Source organism: Schistocerca piceifrons, chromosome 7 (genome assembly GCF_021461385.2).
Source record: "Schistocerca piceifrons isolate TAMUIC-IGC-003096 chromosome 7, iqSchPice1.1, whole genome shotgun sequence".
In the NCBI taxonomy this organism is placed as follows: Eukaryota; Metazoa; Arthropoda; class Insecta; order Orthoptera; family Acrididae; genus Schistocerca; species Schistocerca piceifrons.
The window spans coordinates 427,960,629-427,977,947 of NC_060144.1; the positions used below are offsets into that span (position 1 = coordinate 427,960,629).

At 40.8% G+C, this 17,319-nt stretch overlaps 1 protein-coding gene across 1 annotated transcript in view; it reads right to left on the bottom strand.

Annotated features, from left to right (window-relative positions):
* The window catches only part of LOC124805760 (lachesin-like), a 438,185-nt gene that overhangs the window by 116,084 nt on the left and 304,782 nt on the right, over nt 1–17,319 (bottom strand). The window contains exon 6 of the mRNA XM_047266328.1: nt 8,161–8,299. Within this exon, the coding sequence (XP_047122284.1) occupies nt 8,161–8,299 (139 nt within the window). The remainder of the gene's footprint in view (nt 1–8,160; nt 8,300–17,319) is intronic.

Here is a 17,319-nt window from a genome sequence, read left to right on the forward strand (position 1 = left end):
GTTCTGTGTCTAGGGGACTTGTCAAACGAAACAACCCATCACGTGTTAGCATGACATACAATGAACCGCCAAAGAAACTTCTACAGGCATGCGTATTCAAATACAGAGATATGTAAACAGGCAGAATACGCGCTGCGGTCGGCAACGCCTATCTAAGACAACGAGTGTTTAGCGCAGTTCAGGTACTGTTGCTACAATGGCAGGTTATCAAGATTTAAGTGAGTTTGAGCGTGGTGTTATAGACGGGGACACAGCATCTCTGAGGCAGCGACGAAGTGAGGATTTTCCCGTACGACCATTTCACAAGCGTACCGTGAATATCACGAACCCGGGAAAACATCATATCTTCGACATCACTGCGGCCAGAAAAAGATCCTGTCAGAACGGTACGATTGACGACTGAAGAGAATCGTTCAACATGACATAAGTGCAGCCCTTCCACAAATAGCTTCAGATTTCGATTCTGGGCCATCAACAAGTGACAAAAGTCAACGAAACATCATCGATATGGGTTTTCGGAAACGAAGGCCCACTCGAGTACCCTTGATGACTCCACGACATAAAGCTTACTCCTTGGCTGCAGCCGTCTACATCGACATTGGACTGTTGATGACTGGAAACATGTTACCTCGTCGGACGGGACTCGTTTCAGATTTAATCGATGGGATGGGCGTGTACGGGTACGGAGAGAACCTCATGAATCTATGGATCATGCATGTCAGCAGGGGACTGTTGAAGCCAGTGGACGCTCCTGAATGGTGGGGGCATGCGCAGTTTGAACGATATGAAACCCCTCATACGTCTAGATAGGACTCTGACAGGTGACACGTAAGTAAACATCCTGTCTGTTCACCTACATCCATTCATGTCTATTGTTCATTGCGACGGACTTGGGCAATTCTAGTAGCAATTCCGGAATTAGTACAGAGTGGTTCCAGGAGCTCTTTTATGAGTTTAAACGCTTCCGATGGCCACCAAACTCCTCAGACATGAACATTATTGAGCATATCCGGGATGCCTTGCAGGGTGCTGTTCAGAAGGGATCTCCAGCCCATCGTTCTCTTACAGATTTCTGGACAGCCCTGTAGGATTCGTGGTGTCAGTTCCCTCTAATAGTGCTTCAGACACACACACACACACACACACACACACACACACACACACACACATATATATATATATATATATATATATATATATATATATATATATATGTATGTGTGTGTGTGTGTGTGTGTGTGCGTTGTAAATCAGGTATCAAAATACCAAGATTTTACAGATGTCTCTGTCAGATGTTTTAAAATCAACATCATATTCAATTCTTATGACTCGCTTCTGTGTTTGGAGAACACTGTCTTATAATTTGTGTTTCCACGAAAAATTATTATTTACCATATTAATGAATGGAATATGCAAAATAAATAAGTTTCTTCATTTTTAATCACCTATAGCTGTGCTCATGCCCACTGTAAACGTAGTTGAAGTATAGCGCTTCATTAATTCTAGGCAGTGGATAAGTCTGCTGATGTATTGATGTGTGTGTAGTCCTATGTGCTCAACTTGCAATATTTAATCTGTTATACATCCCTATTTTTAGATTAATTCTCTTAACTACATATCTCTCATCATGCCTGAGAACTTATTTAAAAATTTGTACGTATTTTTTCTGTGTATCTTGCAAATCTACGACCTCCTGAAGTAAGAAAGTGTCTTAGGACCTCAGCATAGTTAAAATATATTAAAATAATTGATAAAATGAATGAGTTTTACTTTTAGCTCCATTTCGTTCTTATAAAGACCATTTCCTACCTAAGACCTCGGCTGTAAACACTTGTAAGGTACAAGTAGATTGTTTAGAGAAATTGCTCAGTAAAATATTAATAAAATAACATTAATGAGATCTTTCAAATATGTTCATTGAGATTTTTTTATTCAAATGCTCTTAAGTAATTATTTCCAAATATTTGTAATGTCATTTTTTTAAAACCTTTAATTTTATTCTAAAGAGTACACAGTGAGTACTTAACGATGTTTGCTAGCGAACTGAGTGAACTTGGATTATTATTGTCTTACCACTATTTACTAGCTGGGCAACTTTACTGCGAAACCTCTACAAATACAAAACTGAAAGGGCTGACTGGTTTGTCTTATCGATTTCTGCAATAATAAAGTATGATAATCTCAGATACTAATTTATGATTCAGCACAACACAAAATTAATTTTATTGCCACCCTACTACAGCACGTGAACAGCGTTAAGGATGGTTTTTCACGTTTCTGGTATCACACTGTCCCGTTAACTACAGTAAGGGACAAAACGTAGCACTGCTCACTTGGTTACATAATTATTCATAGTTACCTGATTAACAAGAACTTTTGAAAAATATGTGAGTTCAGTTATCCACATCGTCTTCGGATTTGCACAGACCGTCCCTGAAAAGCGTTTTCTTTGCACGAAAACTGCACACGATATTAGTACTGGCATCCATATGTTCGGCACTTACCACTCTCTACATGTACATATACCGACGAAGTTACCACTAGTGAAAATCTGAAAAGAAAGGTGTAGCTGTCATTTCTTGGTTTGTCTCAGTCATAACAATTGATATGGATAAAGCACATCAAGTTACATGTTTGACATCCACTGACTCTGTTTCTCATCGAACGTCCCTTACACTGTTTATAGCTTTAAGTGTTAGGACAAAGAGGCTTTTCTTCAATAAAAATCTGTATGTCATTTATGATATTATATGCGAAGTTTTCCAATGAAGAACTGTTTTTAGTAGCCCTCCTCTAGCATTAAAGACTCTCATTATTGTAACGTAGTGTCATTTGTTTGTATTTATCATACATACTGTACATAGAGGTCTTCCTCCTCGCTATAAGAACATGAGAGCGTGCGTACATATAACAGAAAAATTACCTTTGAATATCATTTTGGTAATTTTTAAAACCAATCTTGTTATTACGTGTGAGTTTCCATCAATAACTGTAATATTGTTTCAATTTTGTGGTTTCCATTTATGACGAGTCTGGAATTTCTTTGTGTTCGGATCCTCTGTAGTAAGACTCGTGACTCTATTTTAATGGTATCTTTTTTTTTTCGCAGCACTAATGAAGATCCATCTTTGTTCATACACGTGTGAACTGCCAATTACGTACTGGCGTAGTATAAACAATTTAAAAATAAACGCGAATCTCTGTATTAGCATTTCAGTAACATGTTCTACACATATTCATTAGATATTCCAGCTATGTGTAGTGCGGTTACTGGTTGTGTAATTACATGTATGTATTTCACGGACCATTAAAATGTAATTTGCTTATATTTCAATGATGTGTGCTGAGCGTCGTTGTGAAAACACGCACGCCAAACATCGACTTTTTATGTAGGCAGAATAAAAGCATATTCAAATAACACCCGGTGAAATAAACATTAATATTCCACAAAAAATTCTGCATTTCGGAGAGGGTCGTGTGCTATTGCAAACAGTATGGACGGCCGCTTTGGCCTTCACATTTCTGGCAACAAACAGAAAACTCTTCCGTCGAGCTTCATTCCTCATAGTTGTTAGCATTTCTGTGTCTTCTGTAAACTTCTTTACTTCTTAAAAGTCGTTGTAACCACTCTTCAATCACAATTAATATCTGTAAAATTTTCTTTAAGTTTTAACTCCGATCTGACTAGTGCTTTCAAACCTTCTGTTACAAGGGACCGCGGTTTTTTTCATCGTGAAAACCATGACAATAATTTTAATAAAATAATCAAATTTTATTAATAAAATTCAAAATGATTTGTTCATATGTAATGATAATTCTAATAAGATTACTGTCTAAGACCTCATAACGATTAAACTGGCGGTACTGCTACTACTACTAGTACTGCTACTGCTGATGCTGCTACTATAAATAATAACAATAATAATAATATTAACAATAATATTTTCTATGATTATTCAGTATTTAGGGTCACCCATTTGCCTTAATACGTTTAGGATGTAGGTTTACTGACAGCTTTCAAGCGAGATAGTCACTTGTACATATTATAAACCCGGCTATCCCATAAAAATTTTACCCTTAATTCCCTCCCACACTCTCTGTTTCCACTTTGTTGATTTCCTGTTGTCTTGGCAGTAGTTATATTCTTTGATCTGTCATTTGAAGTGTTTCTCCCGTTAAAATGTTTCAGATTCCTATTTTCTGTATCAGCGAGATGGAACACAGCTCGGATCTTTCTATCTCTTATCGGCTTTCTAAGTACACCTCCTTATCTTTGGAATTTTGAACAAATATGCTATAAGTAGCTGCAGTTTACTTCAGAACTTAAGCACTCTGTTATCAATGAATTTCCAACAGTCAATCCCGTATTCCCTTGCAATCCTGCCTTACATTGCTCCTCCTACTACAGCGTTCCAGTCTGACATTGTAATTAGAATTTCAACTCTGTTTACGTACTGAATTACCCTTTAAACTGTTTTGTGAATTGCTTCTACCTTGTTTTATTCTGCATGTGATACAGGTAATTCTTCGCGATTCAGTCACAGTAAGACGTCAGCATCCAATAACTACTAACGGACGCAGGTGGCAGCACTGGGTGTGTAGGATATATAATGCATGTTGGATTTGGGGGGGGGGGGGGGGGCGAGGGTTGAGGGCACGTGTAAATCGCTATAGGCATTATCGTAATGCGGAACCGAAGTGATTTATCTGATGTACAATAGGGAATGGTCATTGAATTTCGGGCCGAAGGTGGAAACATCTCCGAAACGGCTAATTTTGTGACATGGTCGTGTGCCACCGAGTTTAAACCATACTGTCTGTGGCTAAACGGTGCTAGCCGAAACCGGCGCCGAGGCAGATGTGGTGTACCACTGACCGTAGATGACAGGGATCAGCAACGGCTGCCGAGATGTGTACGGGCGAAAACAAGTGCAACTATTAAGCATGTGGCCGCCCAGCCGAACTAAGGGACTGCCAACTGTGTCTCCTCAACGACCGTTCAGCGAACGTTGCTGCGTATGGGCCTCCGCTTGAGGCGCTTGGTTCATCCATCCATGCCTACTGCTGTCCATTGGCTACTGCGAGTGGAATTTGCACATTGACACCGCAACTGGACTTCCAGTGAGTGTCGACAAGTGGCCTTTTCAGATGGATCACGTTTCATGTTTCATCGGACAGATGGCCGTTCGCGTGTTTGGTGGGAAACGCCCGAAAGCAAACACTCTGAAACAATAATAGGAAGGGTCCATGCTGGAGGAGAGAGAGTTCTGTTCTTCGGAATCTCAAACTGCAAGACAGAACGGATCAACACAAGTTGGAATCCACCCTTGAGTACCATGTCCACAACTACATACAGTTCGATTTTCCTCGGCGCGGATGGTATCTACTAGCAGGACAATGCAACATGTCACGAAGCTCGCAGTGTACATACGTTGTTCTAGGAGCACCAGGATGACTGTGCTCTGCACCCCTGGCCACCAAACTCCCCGGATTTTAGCCCGTCCAGATTCCGCGGGACCATCTCCATCGGATCGCACGTTGCCATCGAAAAGGCACTCATACCGGGGAAAAATGTGTGTGGGGGGGGGGCTTCCCTCCCCCCCCCCCCACCCCCGCCCCACTCTCTCAGCTCTCAGGATAAGGAAATAATATTGTGTAGTCAGGTATTTTTCTAGCAAGAAAATAATTGGAAAGTACTTTATTACGCAACTTCTTAACAGTGTCGTATCTCCAAGTTTTTTATGGCTGCTTGCAAGCCACTGTTAGTATTCCCACTTATTAAAAATACTCCATTGTCTCAGGTTTAACAACTCCCTCTCCCACAAACTATCGTACGGGCGCCCTTAACGCCACGGACGCTCAACTGAGAAACTTAGCTCAGTTGGCCACGGCAGTGGAGTCGGGATAGCTCCACATCCTTCTCGGTACCTTCGAAAACCTCATTGACTCTCTTTCTTCTCGTCTCGCATGTAAGGGTGGTCGCAATAATTTGACTCGACAGCGTCCGTGAACTGTAGTTCTTGATGTAATGTCGTGCGTATATAATATAGTTCTTTTCCTGGTTTGGTTTCATTTCTGATGGGAGTGATCCTATAGCATTTGTAGTAACATAATCTTTTCACTAACTGTTTCTACCAATATTGTTCGATTTATATTGTGTTTTAATGGTATAAATGGTAATCTATATTCGTCTGACCATGTATTTCTATCTTCTGTTCATTTCACTTCACTGGCAGTTAAAAGCGTTTACGTTTAGAATTTGCACATTCATTTTCATTTTTTCTAGTTCACCTACATTTGGGCGGTTCATAGGCCATGGTAAATCTCTTGGCAGCATTTCGCATGGTATGTATGTTGCATTATCCATCAACGGTTAACCCAACTTGGACTCACTGAAACTATTAAAATATAAATACAGAGTTCACTCCCTGTCACAAATCCTGCTGCTGACTGACACTCGAACTTTGTTACCTGTTCTCATACATTATTTGGCATGCCGGATGTGTCATTTGTGGAAAATTTAATATAAAAGATAACCATGAAACAGGAATGATTACTGATTTAAATGGAAGTGAGTCATGACAAACTCCCAGACTAGAGCCAACAGTTTATAACATCCTAGGATAAAAATGTTTCACAATCAAAAGCAACTGTATTTTGATGCGTTGTAGTGCTCTTGTCAAAATGGAGATCGGAGCATTCGACTTGTCACCTGACTGGGAGCCGGCCGCGGTGGTCTCGCGGTTCTAGGCGCGCAGTCCGGAACCGCGCGACTGCTACGGTCGCAAGTTCGAGTCCTGCCTTGGGCATGGATGTGTGTGATGTCCTTAGGTTAGTTAGTTTTAAGTAGTTCTAAGTTCTAGGGGACTGATAACCACAGCTGTTAAGTCCCATGGTGCTCAGAGCCATTTGAACCATTTTTGAACCTGACTGGGATACCGTAGGCGATGCTATTTAACACAGCGTGGGCTAGACGTGTGAAATCAGTGCAGCTGATTGTGAAAGTACTTTAGGTCTTATAAGAAGTGGGTTTCAAGTGGCACCATATCAACGGTGTATGACAAGCATCTCATTTTCGAAAACCAAGCACAGAAGAATCAGCTGGCGGCCACCTATGTCAGATTTTAACAACGGCTAACTGGACCATAATGTAGCGTCGTAATCCCAGATTGAGTGCTGGACAACAGCAGACGGTGAGCGGCCGTATCACATAGATCTACCTCAGTGCTTTGGAGAAGAAAAGCCACCGTAATACACGAGTAACAATCCTCATCGCTCGTCGCAGTGAAAAGACAGAATACCGGGATGGAGGCCCGAGTACAGTGAAAGCTGTCTGTACCGATGAGTTGGAACCTGTCTATCACATTTTCACAATACGTCGAAAGTACACGAGTCTTTGTATCTCATTGATTAACAGTGGCCCAGTTGAGCCCTGGTGGTGGGAATTCTGTAAAGTAATGGATATTCACGAGTTTTACCTATATTTAGTTAGAGTCGTCTCAGACAGTTTTTGTACAAGCCTGGGATTACTTTAGCAAAAACAACTTCTACTGAAGACAATAACTTTTTCGACAAATTACAAGAACAGTAAAATAAACGAAAAGCACTTCAGTTACTTTAACTGGATATCTTTCTGGAAGAGTAGGGTACAGAGTAGAACAAATAAAATTAAACTTTCTTCCAGCATAATCGTTACAATTCTGTGTTACTGGTTCTCGCACTCTATTAGGTGCCTCATCCCGTGCCTGACCCTGCCTTTGCTTCTCTTTATAGTAGAAGTCTTTGTACTTGGGTTAATAGAGACCTGCAATGTGTTTTGGAGCTTGACAGGCGGATTAACATTGGCTTGTTTTTTTCCGAAGATGGAAAATTGTTATTTCAGTATTTTTCTGGATATTTTGGAGCTCAAAAATCTGATTGAACTTATCTTCCGCTTTCCTTAAGTTAACGGTTCCCACAAGAGTGGGAAACGAATGAACTTAATGCCGAGTATTACAGGTGGCCGTTAGACGTCAGCATGTGCAAGTAAGCGTCCTGCTTTCACTATCACACAAGTTGTAACCTAGATGGTTGATCTAAAAAAAAGTGGTGGTTTCGCACAGTAACCACTGAAAAACGAACGATTAAATGGTGACGATAAGGCGTTTGTGGCAGTCTTACCCGTCTAGCAACATCTCGCCGCGGTTCTTGACCCAGTAGTTGATGGTGTTGGGGAAGGCCTCCACGAAGCACTCGAGCTGCACGTCAGTCCCCAGAGGCGCTCCCAGCAGCTGGTTAGGAACCCGCACCGATGGCGCAACTGTGCAGAAGAAGAGGACAATTGCTAAACTGAACTCAACACGCAGCAAACGCCACCATTCCTAAAGGTAGCAAGGGTAAAATACAAGGTGCATAAGGTTATTCACATCTTGCGTCGAAACAAAACTGCAGCTGTGAATGTCGAAGGACGTGAAAGGGACGCCATAGATGAAAAGGGACTCAGACACGACTGTAGTCTCTCCCTGAACCTATTCAATCTGTACATTGAGCAAGCTGTAACAAATATGAAGGAAAATTCTGGAAAGAGAATTGAAGTTCAGGAAGAAAATATAAAAATTTAGAGAAATGCTGATGACGTTCAAATTCTGTGAGAACCGGCAGAGGACCTGGAAGAACAGTTGACTGAATGAGTACTATCGTGGAATGAAATTGTGAAAAGAACATCAACAAAGGTAATAATATGTTGCTGCTCTGGTCTTCAGTCCGAAAACTGTTTGATGCAGTTCTCCATACTACTCTAAGTTGTGCACGCCTCTTGAAACCCGAATAACTACAACTTACATCCTCCTGAATCTATTTACAGTATTCATCTCTTGGTCTTTCTCCAATACTAAACTGGTGATCCCTTGATGTCTCAGAAAGTGTCCTGTCAACCGATCCCTTCTTCTAGTCAGATAGAGCCACCAATTTATTTTCTCACCAATTCTCTTCTCTACTTCCTCATTTGTTCTGTGGTCTACACACGCAGTCTTCATCATTTTTCTGTGGCTACATTTCTAAGCGTTCCTTTCTCTTCTTGTCTAAACTCTTTATCATCCACGTGTCACTTCCATATACAGCTACATTTCAAACAAATACTTTCAGAAAAGACTTCCTAACACTTAAATTGATTTTCGATGGTAACAAACTTCTTTTCTTAGGAAACGCTTTTCTTGACATTGCCAGTCTACGTTTTATATCCTCTCATCTTCGGCCACCATCAGTTATTTCCTCTGCTCAACTAACAAAAATTATCTCTTACTTTAATGCTTAGTTTCACTACCTAATTCCCAGAGCATCACCTGATTTAATTCGACTACATTATATTATCCTTGCGTTTCTTTTGTTGATGTTCATCTTTACCCTCCTTTCAAGACGATATCCATTTCGTTAAAATGTTCTTCCAAGTCCTTAACTGTCTGTCAGAGAATTACAATGTCATCGACAAACTTCAAACTGTTTATTTCTTATCCCTGAATTTTAATTCCTTCCCCGAATTTTTCTTTTGATTCCTTTACTGCTTGCTTAATGTATAGATTGAATAACGTTGGCGATAAGCTACAACCTTGCCTCACTACCTTGTCAACTATTTCTTCCTTTTCGTACACCTCGATTCTTATAACTGCTGTTTGGTTTTTGGACAAGTTGTAAATAGCTTTCTTCTTTCTGCTGCCTTTAGAATTTCAAAGAGAGTATTTCAATCAACACTGTCAAAAGCTTTCCCTAAGTCAGTAAATACTATACACGTAGGTTTGCCTTTCCTTAAACTATCTTTTAAGGTAAATATGTTCATAATGCAAACTGATCTTCTCCGTGTCGAATTAAACTAAAGGAGGAAATGATATTAGGAAATGAGGCATTCAACGTAGTAAATGAGTTCGCTATTTCGGCAGGAAAGTAACTGACGACAGCTGAAGCAGACAAGATATAAAATGCATACTGACATAGCAAGAGAACTACTTCTGAAAAAGAGAAATTGGCTAACGCCAATTCCATATTAAAAATTTAGAAAGCCTTTAAGAAGACTTTTGTGGTGTAGCTTTACGCAGGCGTGAAAAGTGCTTGTAAACAGTAGTGAAATCTACAGAATACATTAATTTGAAATTGTAGTGCTTCAGAAGAGTCTGAATACTGAATGGGTCATCCTAAGGCATCAATAAATCGTCAGTTTGTTAATTGAGGGAAGAATGGAGGTAAAACATGCAGGCTCGATTACAGTAGGCAGGTTTAGAAGGATGCAGGTTTCATTGGTTTTTAATCACAGAACGACTGGTGGACGATTACTAGAAGCAGCATCCAGTTATTACTTGAATAAATCTGTGGTTCCATGTTAGAACTGCCCCTGTCACGTAGAACTGTAAAAATCAAACGTTGTAAATTTTAAACAAAAATGTGTAATACAACTATAAAATAAATTTTGTCGCTTTGTGGGCTGTATGGTGTTATTAATTTCCTAAACAAAAACATCGTATCACAGCTGACTGAACTTTTATTGTTTTACTGCAGTTTTCACGTTCGTACGATATACCAGCACCCACAACGGTGGTTCCCAGCCTTTCTGAGACAATTACCCTTAAGTGCAATCTGATATTGTATGGTCTCTCCCCCCTGCCTTCCTCTTCCACTTCCGCCCGCCCTCCACTGTCATCAATATTAACGCTTACCTTTACAATAAGCAAGAATTTACTTACACATTCTCATTTTTAAAATCACGAAAGATAAATGATATTTAGATTTTAAACCATGAGATAATGAGTTGATGAAACAATCTGTACTGCTCATGCATAGCAACTTTATTTTTTTTTACAGAATGATGAAGTTTTCATTTCATTGGCAGAGCTACCTACGAAGGCTATTGGGAAAGTGAGGTTCGATTGGTTGCGAACTGGTGACGACAGTGAAAATTAAAAAAGGTTTCGTTGCAACAGTAAACTACACCTTCCAGCTACTTCTGTACGTAGTCGCCGATCCGCCTTAAACGTTTAGCGCAGTATTGTACCAACTTTCCAACACCCTCGTCACAGAAGGCAGTCGCTTGTGCATTTCGCCTCTTCTCTGCGCTGGTCTACAGTTCGTTGTCGGTGCCGAAATGTTGTCTTCATAGCCAGCACTCCATGTGAGCAGAGACGAACGTCAGAGGGAGCCAAATTCGGGTTGAATGGCGGGTGATCAAACATTTCCAATTGAAAAAGCAGTAGGGGCGTCGTCATTGTCCCTGCAGTGTATGGCTCAGAATTGTGATGAAAAATGAAACAACTCCACGAGTACCCACACTTGGTACGAGACACTAGTGTTATAAACACCTTTACGGCTGACTTTGTGCTCAAAACGGAAAAAAGCCACGTGACGCGATCGACAGACACACCAGAGACACTACAGACACATCTCTGCAAAGCTCATGGGGTTTTCACTGTCATTTCTATTTCTCGGGTCTTACTTTCCAAATAGTCCTCGTATAGCACCTTCTGAGAGAAGAAAGCTATCGGCATCGAGGGTAGACATTTTTTACAAAACGTGCTTCCGCTGCAACACTCCTCTCCTTGAGGACACCTGCTTCACCACGAGCCTATATTCTCATTTATACTTGAGCTATTTAAGTATGTACTACATTTATTGTTCTTAAATCATTTCACTGCCGCGCTCCTTACTTGTGTAGTGGTAGAAATTGGAGGACTGCAGGCTGGAAATCCTTTATGTCAAACCAACAATAATACTGTACATGCTCCGAAGCAGTGCAGTAGCCATTATACAGATGCTGTTGGGTTATGCAATCCATTACTTCCTTTATCTGTTGCGAAGTTAATAACGGAGCAATTTATCATCAATTGCTGGAACTAACTCGAAGTAGGAGAAGGAATTTTCATGAGATACTTAAGCACATACGATGCCTACGTCGCAATTTGACGATCATTGATGGCTTGTACGAAGTACAGAGTATGTGTGTAGTGGGTGGACTATGTCAGGAAGATATTGTTCATACATTCGTTTCACAAGGTGTAACCTCTACTACACTGTTTCACAAGGTGTATCCTCTACTACACTGTTTCATGCGTTAACGCTAGTATTCGAAATGAGATTATTGGTAAAATATCTACAGGGTTTGACAGTCATATCAAACGTGATAATTGTAATGAGCTTTCAAAAATTTTAGTTTCGTTTGCGAAAACAGTCGACCCCTTTCGGTTGTACCCCTCAGAAACTTTCATTCTATCCTTCAGGGGTCATTACCTTAGGTTGGAGACCACTGACCTATAATTTATAAAATATACGAATATAATACTGCAGTGTAAATACAAGGTTACATAAAAACGATTTGAATACATAGTTCTACATCAAATGCAACAAATTTCTTAGGTTTGTGCCAGTTATACAGGTTGAAAATAGAAATGAAGTAGCAATATGTTTATAGTAGCAAACTGCAGCTACAGAATGAGTATTGAATACACACTGTAACTTACGTCATTACTTAATTCATATTACTTCGAAAACATTGTGAGAATTGTTTAAAGAGATTGATTTCTGTGTAAAACAAACGAATCGCATTGCTAATTCGATTTATTTAAATTACGCATTTGTTTTCACTATATGCAGGAATGCTTTACGCTTTGAAATTCTTTGGTATGCCATATTGTTGTGCGAGGAATGCAATGCTATTTCGAATGCTGGTTCGTTCGCAATAAATACAGCCAGGAAAATTGATATTGTAAATCCCTATCGGATTTTGTTGCTTTGAAATTTATGAGAGAATGCTCACTGATCATAATTTTTTTTAAATCAAAACGTCAGATTTCTCTAGAAGAGAAAACTCAACGATTAAATAGTGCGGCAGAGCCGTTTCGTCAGTGGTACTTGCGTGCCGATATTGTATACGTCTCACATGTGAAACGTGTTGAACGGCAAAGCGAATTCTGAAAATGGAATTACTCCCACTCGTTTAAATGGTGACATTTGTAATGAGCTGAACGCTTTGGTCGCTTGGCCTGTAACTGTGTTTTAGTGAAATCCTGCTCTGTTCCCTCTGTTTATGCCGAAACTCTGCAACTCTATTGACAAAAGAATGCAACGTGGTAGGTTATCTAAGAGGGAATCAGTGTATGTAAAAAATGAAGTTGTTGTCGTATATGTCAGCTCATCTCATGCCATTTTTTAAGGAAGAGTGCATAACATACACAGTAGCTTTTGTGGCCCCGTCTTTCACTTTACTCCTCTATGCAACCTGCGCCTTACCGTTCCTTGACTGCATAATCCGGAATGCATCACAGTACGCATGAGTGACAAGGTTGCCTTGGGACCTAGAAAACCACTGCTGCTGATAAGGATATTTTCGCAAGGCGCTGTGTCTGAATTTCATGCTTATCCAAGTCAACTTCAATAATTAATTACTATTTCTGTTTTACTACTTTTATTCGATGACAAACTGATAACATCAACCGATTCTCGCGATAAACACCAACTAAATATTGAATCATATCGATATTACTTTCCTTTTCTGGCACGGATAAAAAGCAATCACTTTCCATTTTTCAACATACCCCTTTTCTTCTCTTGTTCCCATTCTCTTCCATTCAGTCCTTCTTCACCATCTCTCACCATTCTCCTCCAAACCCTCTCGTTCTCCCTCACATACCATCCCTCTCCTTACTTTCTCTTCTTTTCTCTCTCTCTCTCTCTCTCTCTCTCTCTCTCTCTCTCGTTCTCACTCATATAAATACACAAACAAACGAGCACGCGCGCACACGCCCACTCCAGCACACACATGCATCTTCTCCCCCGTAAGCATTCACGCAAGCGACAGAAACAAGCCAGGTATAACGGCTTACCCATCTAACGAGGCGAGTTATGTCTCACAATATCAGACACGGTGGTGAATCATTAACTGACAATACATTTAGTGATATTTAATTGTTGCTGAACTTCCGCCAGAGTGGGATTCGCCCTATCAACAGTCCATTACGAGCGTAAGTAAAGTCGTCTTCGATTAAGGAAATAGTAAGTAAAAAAGTGTCCTAACACTTACCGGTTCACTCTATATATATCCAGTTTCTAAGGATGGTACTAATTACTTAGTTTGAAAAATTTTACTCTTCACAGCGCTCAGTGTTTTCTCGTCAGCTAGACTCAGTCATGCTTTCTTGTTACTAAACAGAATTCCGGTTTGCCTTAAGTTACTTACTTTTCAGCCACCGTTGCCGTTTACGGTGGGTGCCTGTCGCAGTTTGGAGAAACAAAGGTGAACGTAAGGTTTCCTTTTATTCAGTTGCTGCTATATAAATGTTAATTTTCGACTATGACAACGATGGCAGAAGTCCCTTAAACATGTTGAAACACTTTATCGCAGAGCAAAACTGAATCACATGAAACCATGCTCCCAAACGAATGGTTGTACCTGGTACGCCATCACAACCACAGGGTTTTAAGGTAGTCATCTGCTATGAGTCCGATTTGTACCGCAATATGTTAGAACGTATCTGGCGCGTCTATGTCATTAACTACTGCCAGTAAGCTAATGATGTCTAATTAGTTCAACTTATTCTGTTACGGCTGGTGGCATTGGCTTTTGTACAGCCCTAGTGAATTCAAGAATATTTCTAAGGCACCTCCCGGGTCCGCGGGTCTTCCCTCTGGAAGCAGTAGTCGATACCATAATCTTCCCCGACAACACATCCGCACTGGTGTAAATCGTATCCGTGACTGTTGGTTATTCGTATTGATTTATTTTTCGCGTTAAGAAAGTCGTAGTATGATTAGGGCAGTGCGAGAGGTAGCAGTGTCAAGTCAGACGCGTAAATGTTGCGTTCCTCAGTGTAGCTTGAATGCAAATTCCTTGTAGCAGCTATTTTTATTTTATGCTGGCAAGTACCGTGAGTCCCCAAAGCCTCTCCGCAGGGGCGATCTTCGCGTGTCCCACTTTCCGGGGTGCCTAAACGTTGGCAGCACTTCCAAGACTTGCCTGCATGGTTCCAGGGTCCGTAGTGGTAGGGCGGGTGTGGTAGTGTCGTGTGTATGTTGCCGTTGTTAGCTGCTTTTTGCCTAGTTCTTGTGTAAGCTTAATATGGTGAGAATGCTTAGTATTGTAGAGAGAGTGTGTTCGAGCCGAGAGGGATAGCCGTGCGGTCTAGGGCGCCTTGTCACGGTTCGCGAGCCTCCCCCGTCTGAGGTTCGAGTCCTCCCTCGGGTATGGGTGAGTGTGATGTCCTTAGCATAAGTTAGTTTCAGTTAGATTAAATAGTGTGTAAGCTTAGGGACCGATGACCTCAGAAGGTTGGTCGCATAGAATCTTACCATAAATTTCCAAATTTCCAGTATCTTCGAACATTATGAACTACCTTAAAGAAAGTGGTCTATTGGCACACACTCAACACAGGTTTAGAAAACATGGTTCCTGTGAAACGCAACTAGGTCCTTACTCACACGAAGTGCTGAGTGCTCTTCACAAGGGATTTGAAACTGATTCCGTATTTCTGGATTTCCAGAACGCTTTTGACACTGTACGTCACAAGCGGCTTGTAATAACATTTCGTGTTTAAGGTATATCGTCTCAGTTATGTGACTCGATCAGTAATTTCGTGCCAGTGAGGTCACAGTTCGTAATAGCTGACGGAAAGTATCGAGTATTACAGAAGTGATACCTGGCGTTCCCCAAGGTAGTGTTATAGACCCTTTGCTGTTTCTTATCTACATAAAAGATTTAGGAGACAATCTGAGTAGCCATCTTACGCTGTCTGCAGATGATGTTGCTCCTTATCGTTTAGTAAAAACATTAGATGATCAAAACAAATTGCAAAACCATTTAGAAAAGCTATCTTTATGGTGCGAAAATTGGCAGTTGAGCCAAAATAATGAAAAGAGTGAGGTCATCCGCATGAGTGCTTAAAAGAATCCGTGAAACTTTGGTTACACGATAGATCAATCAAATCTAGGGGCCGTAAATTCTACTAAATACCTAGGAATTACAATTACAAACAACTGAAATTAGAAAAAACGCATAGAAAGTGTTGTGGGAAAGGGAAGCCAAAAACTACGGTGGATTAGGAGAACACTTAGAAGATGCCACAGATCTACAAAAGAGACTGCCTACACGACGCTTGTGCGTCCTCTTTTCGAGTACTGCTGTGGGGTGTGAGAGCCTCACCAGTCAGTACCCCGAAAAAGTTCAAAGAAAAGCAGCACGTATTATGGAGAAACAGGGAAGAGGGTGTCACGGACATTATTGGTTTGGGGTGGATTACATTAATTAAAACAAAGGTATTTCACGTTGCGGCGTGATCTTCTCACGAAATTTCAGTGACTAACTTACTCCTCCCAAATCGAAAATGCGTAATAAAATAAGTGAAATCAGAGCTTTCACGGAAAGATATATATGTTCGTTTTTCCGCTCTCTGTTCGAGAGTGGAATAAAATAGAATTATTGTGAAGGTTGTTCGATGAACTACCTTTCAGGCACTGAAGTCTGAGTTGTAAAGTACACATGTAGATTTAGCTGTAGATATAGAGCGTTTTACGTGAAAGAGGGGGATACTTTACGGAGCATGTGAGGCGGCAATTTAGATTCCGTTTTCCTGCTTCGAGATGTCCGCATCGTGAAACTGTATGTGTTTTAATTAGGAAATTCCAGACCACAGGTTCAGTTCGTGATGCACCATGAACTGTTAGGACCACAATTTTAACAGAACGGATGCTTCACGATGTTTCGTGCATCTGTTGAGGATTCTAACAAAACCAGTGAAGAGAATGTAGCAAGAGACTGAAGTCTCTTCCACGGCAGCACGTAACGCAGTAATTACAGAACTAGGGACGTATCCGTATAAAATTACTGCTGTGCAGCAGTTACACTGTATGGACCATACCAAACGAACAGCGTATTGTAAGTGGTTTCAGCGATCTGTTAACAGACCTGGAGTTGCTGTTTTATATGGAACCTTTTGGACTGATGAGGCTTTGTTCCACCCATTTCCAGTACCTACTGCGATATTGGTGAGTTCTGTGTACTTAAATGTAATTAATTAATTTCGTTGTTTCAGCTGAAATAATATTAAATCCCATCTCCCAACGTAATTGAATTTCCTAGCTGTGAATCTCGGCCCCTAGCTTATACAGCGACATCAAAGGGTTGTCAACCTTACACGCCCCGAAGGCGAGACAAGCAGAGATCGCCGCTGCGGAGAGACCTGGCGGACGCACGGTATCACGCCAGTTACAGGATAAACGACCGAGTATGTCAAAGGGATGCTGGTGGCCTTCATGGTGCTAAGAGGTACACCACTGAAGTCGCATATGGCGGTGGTTTGGGGTTGGTGGGAG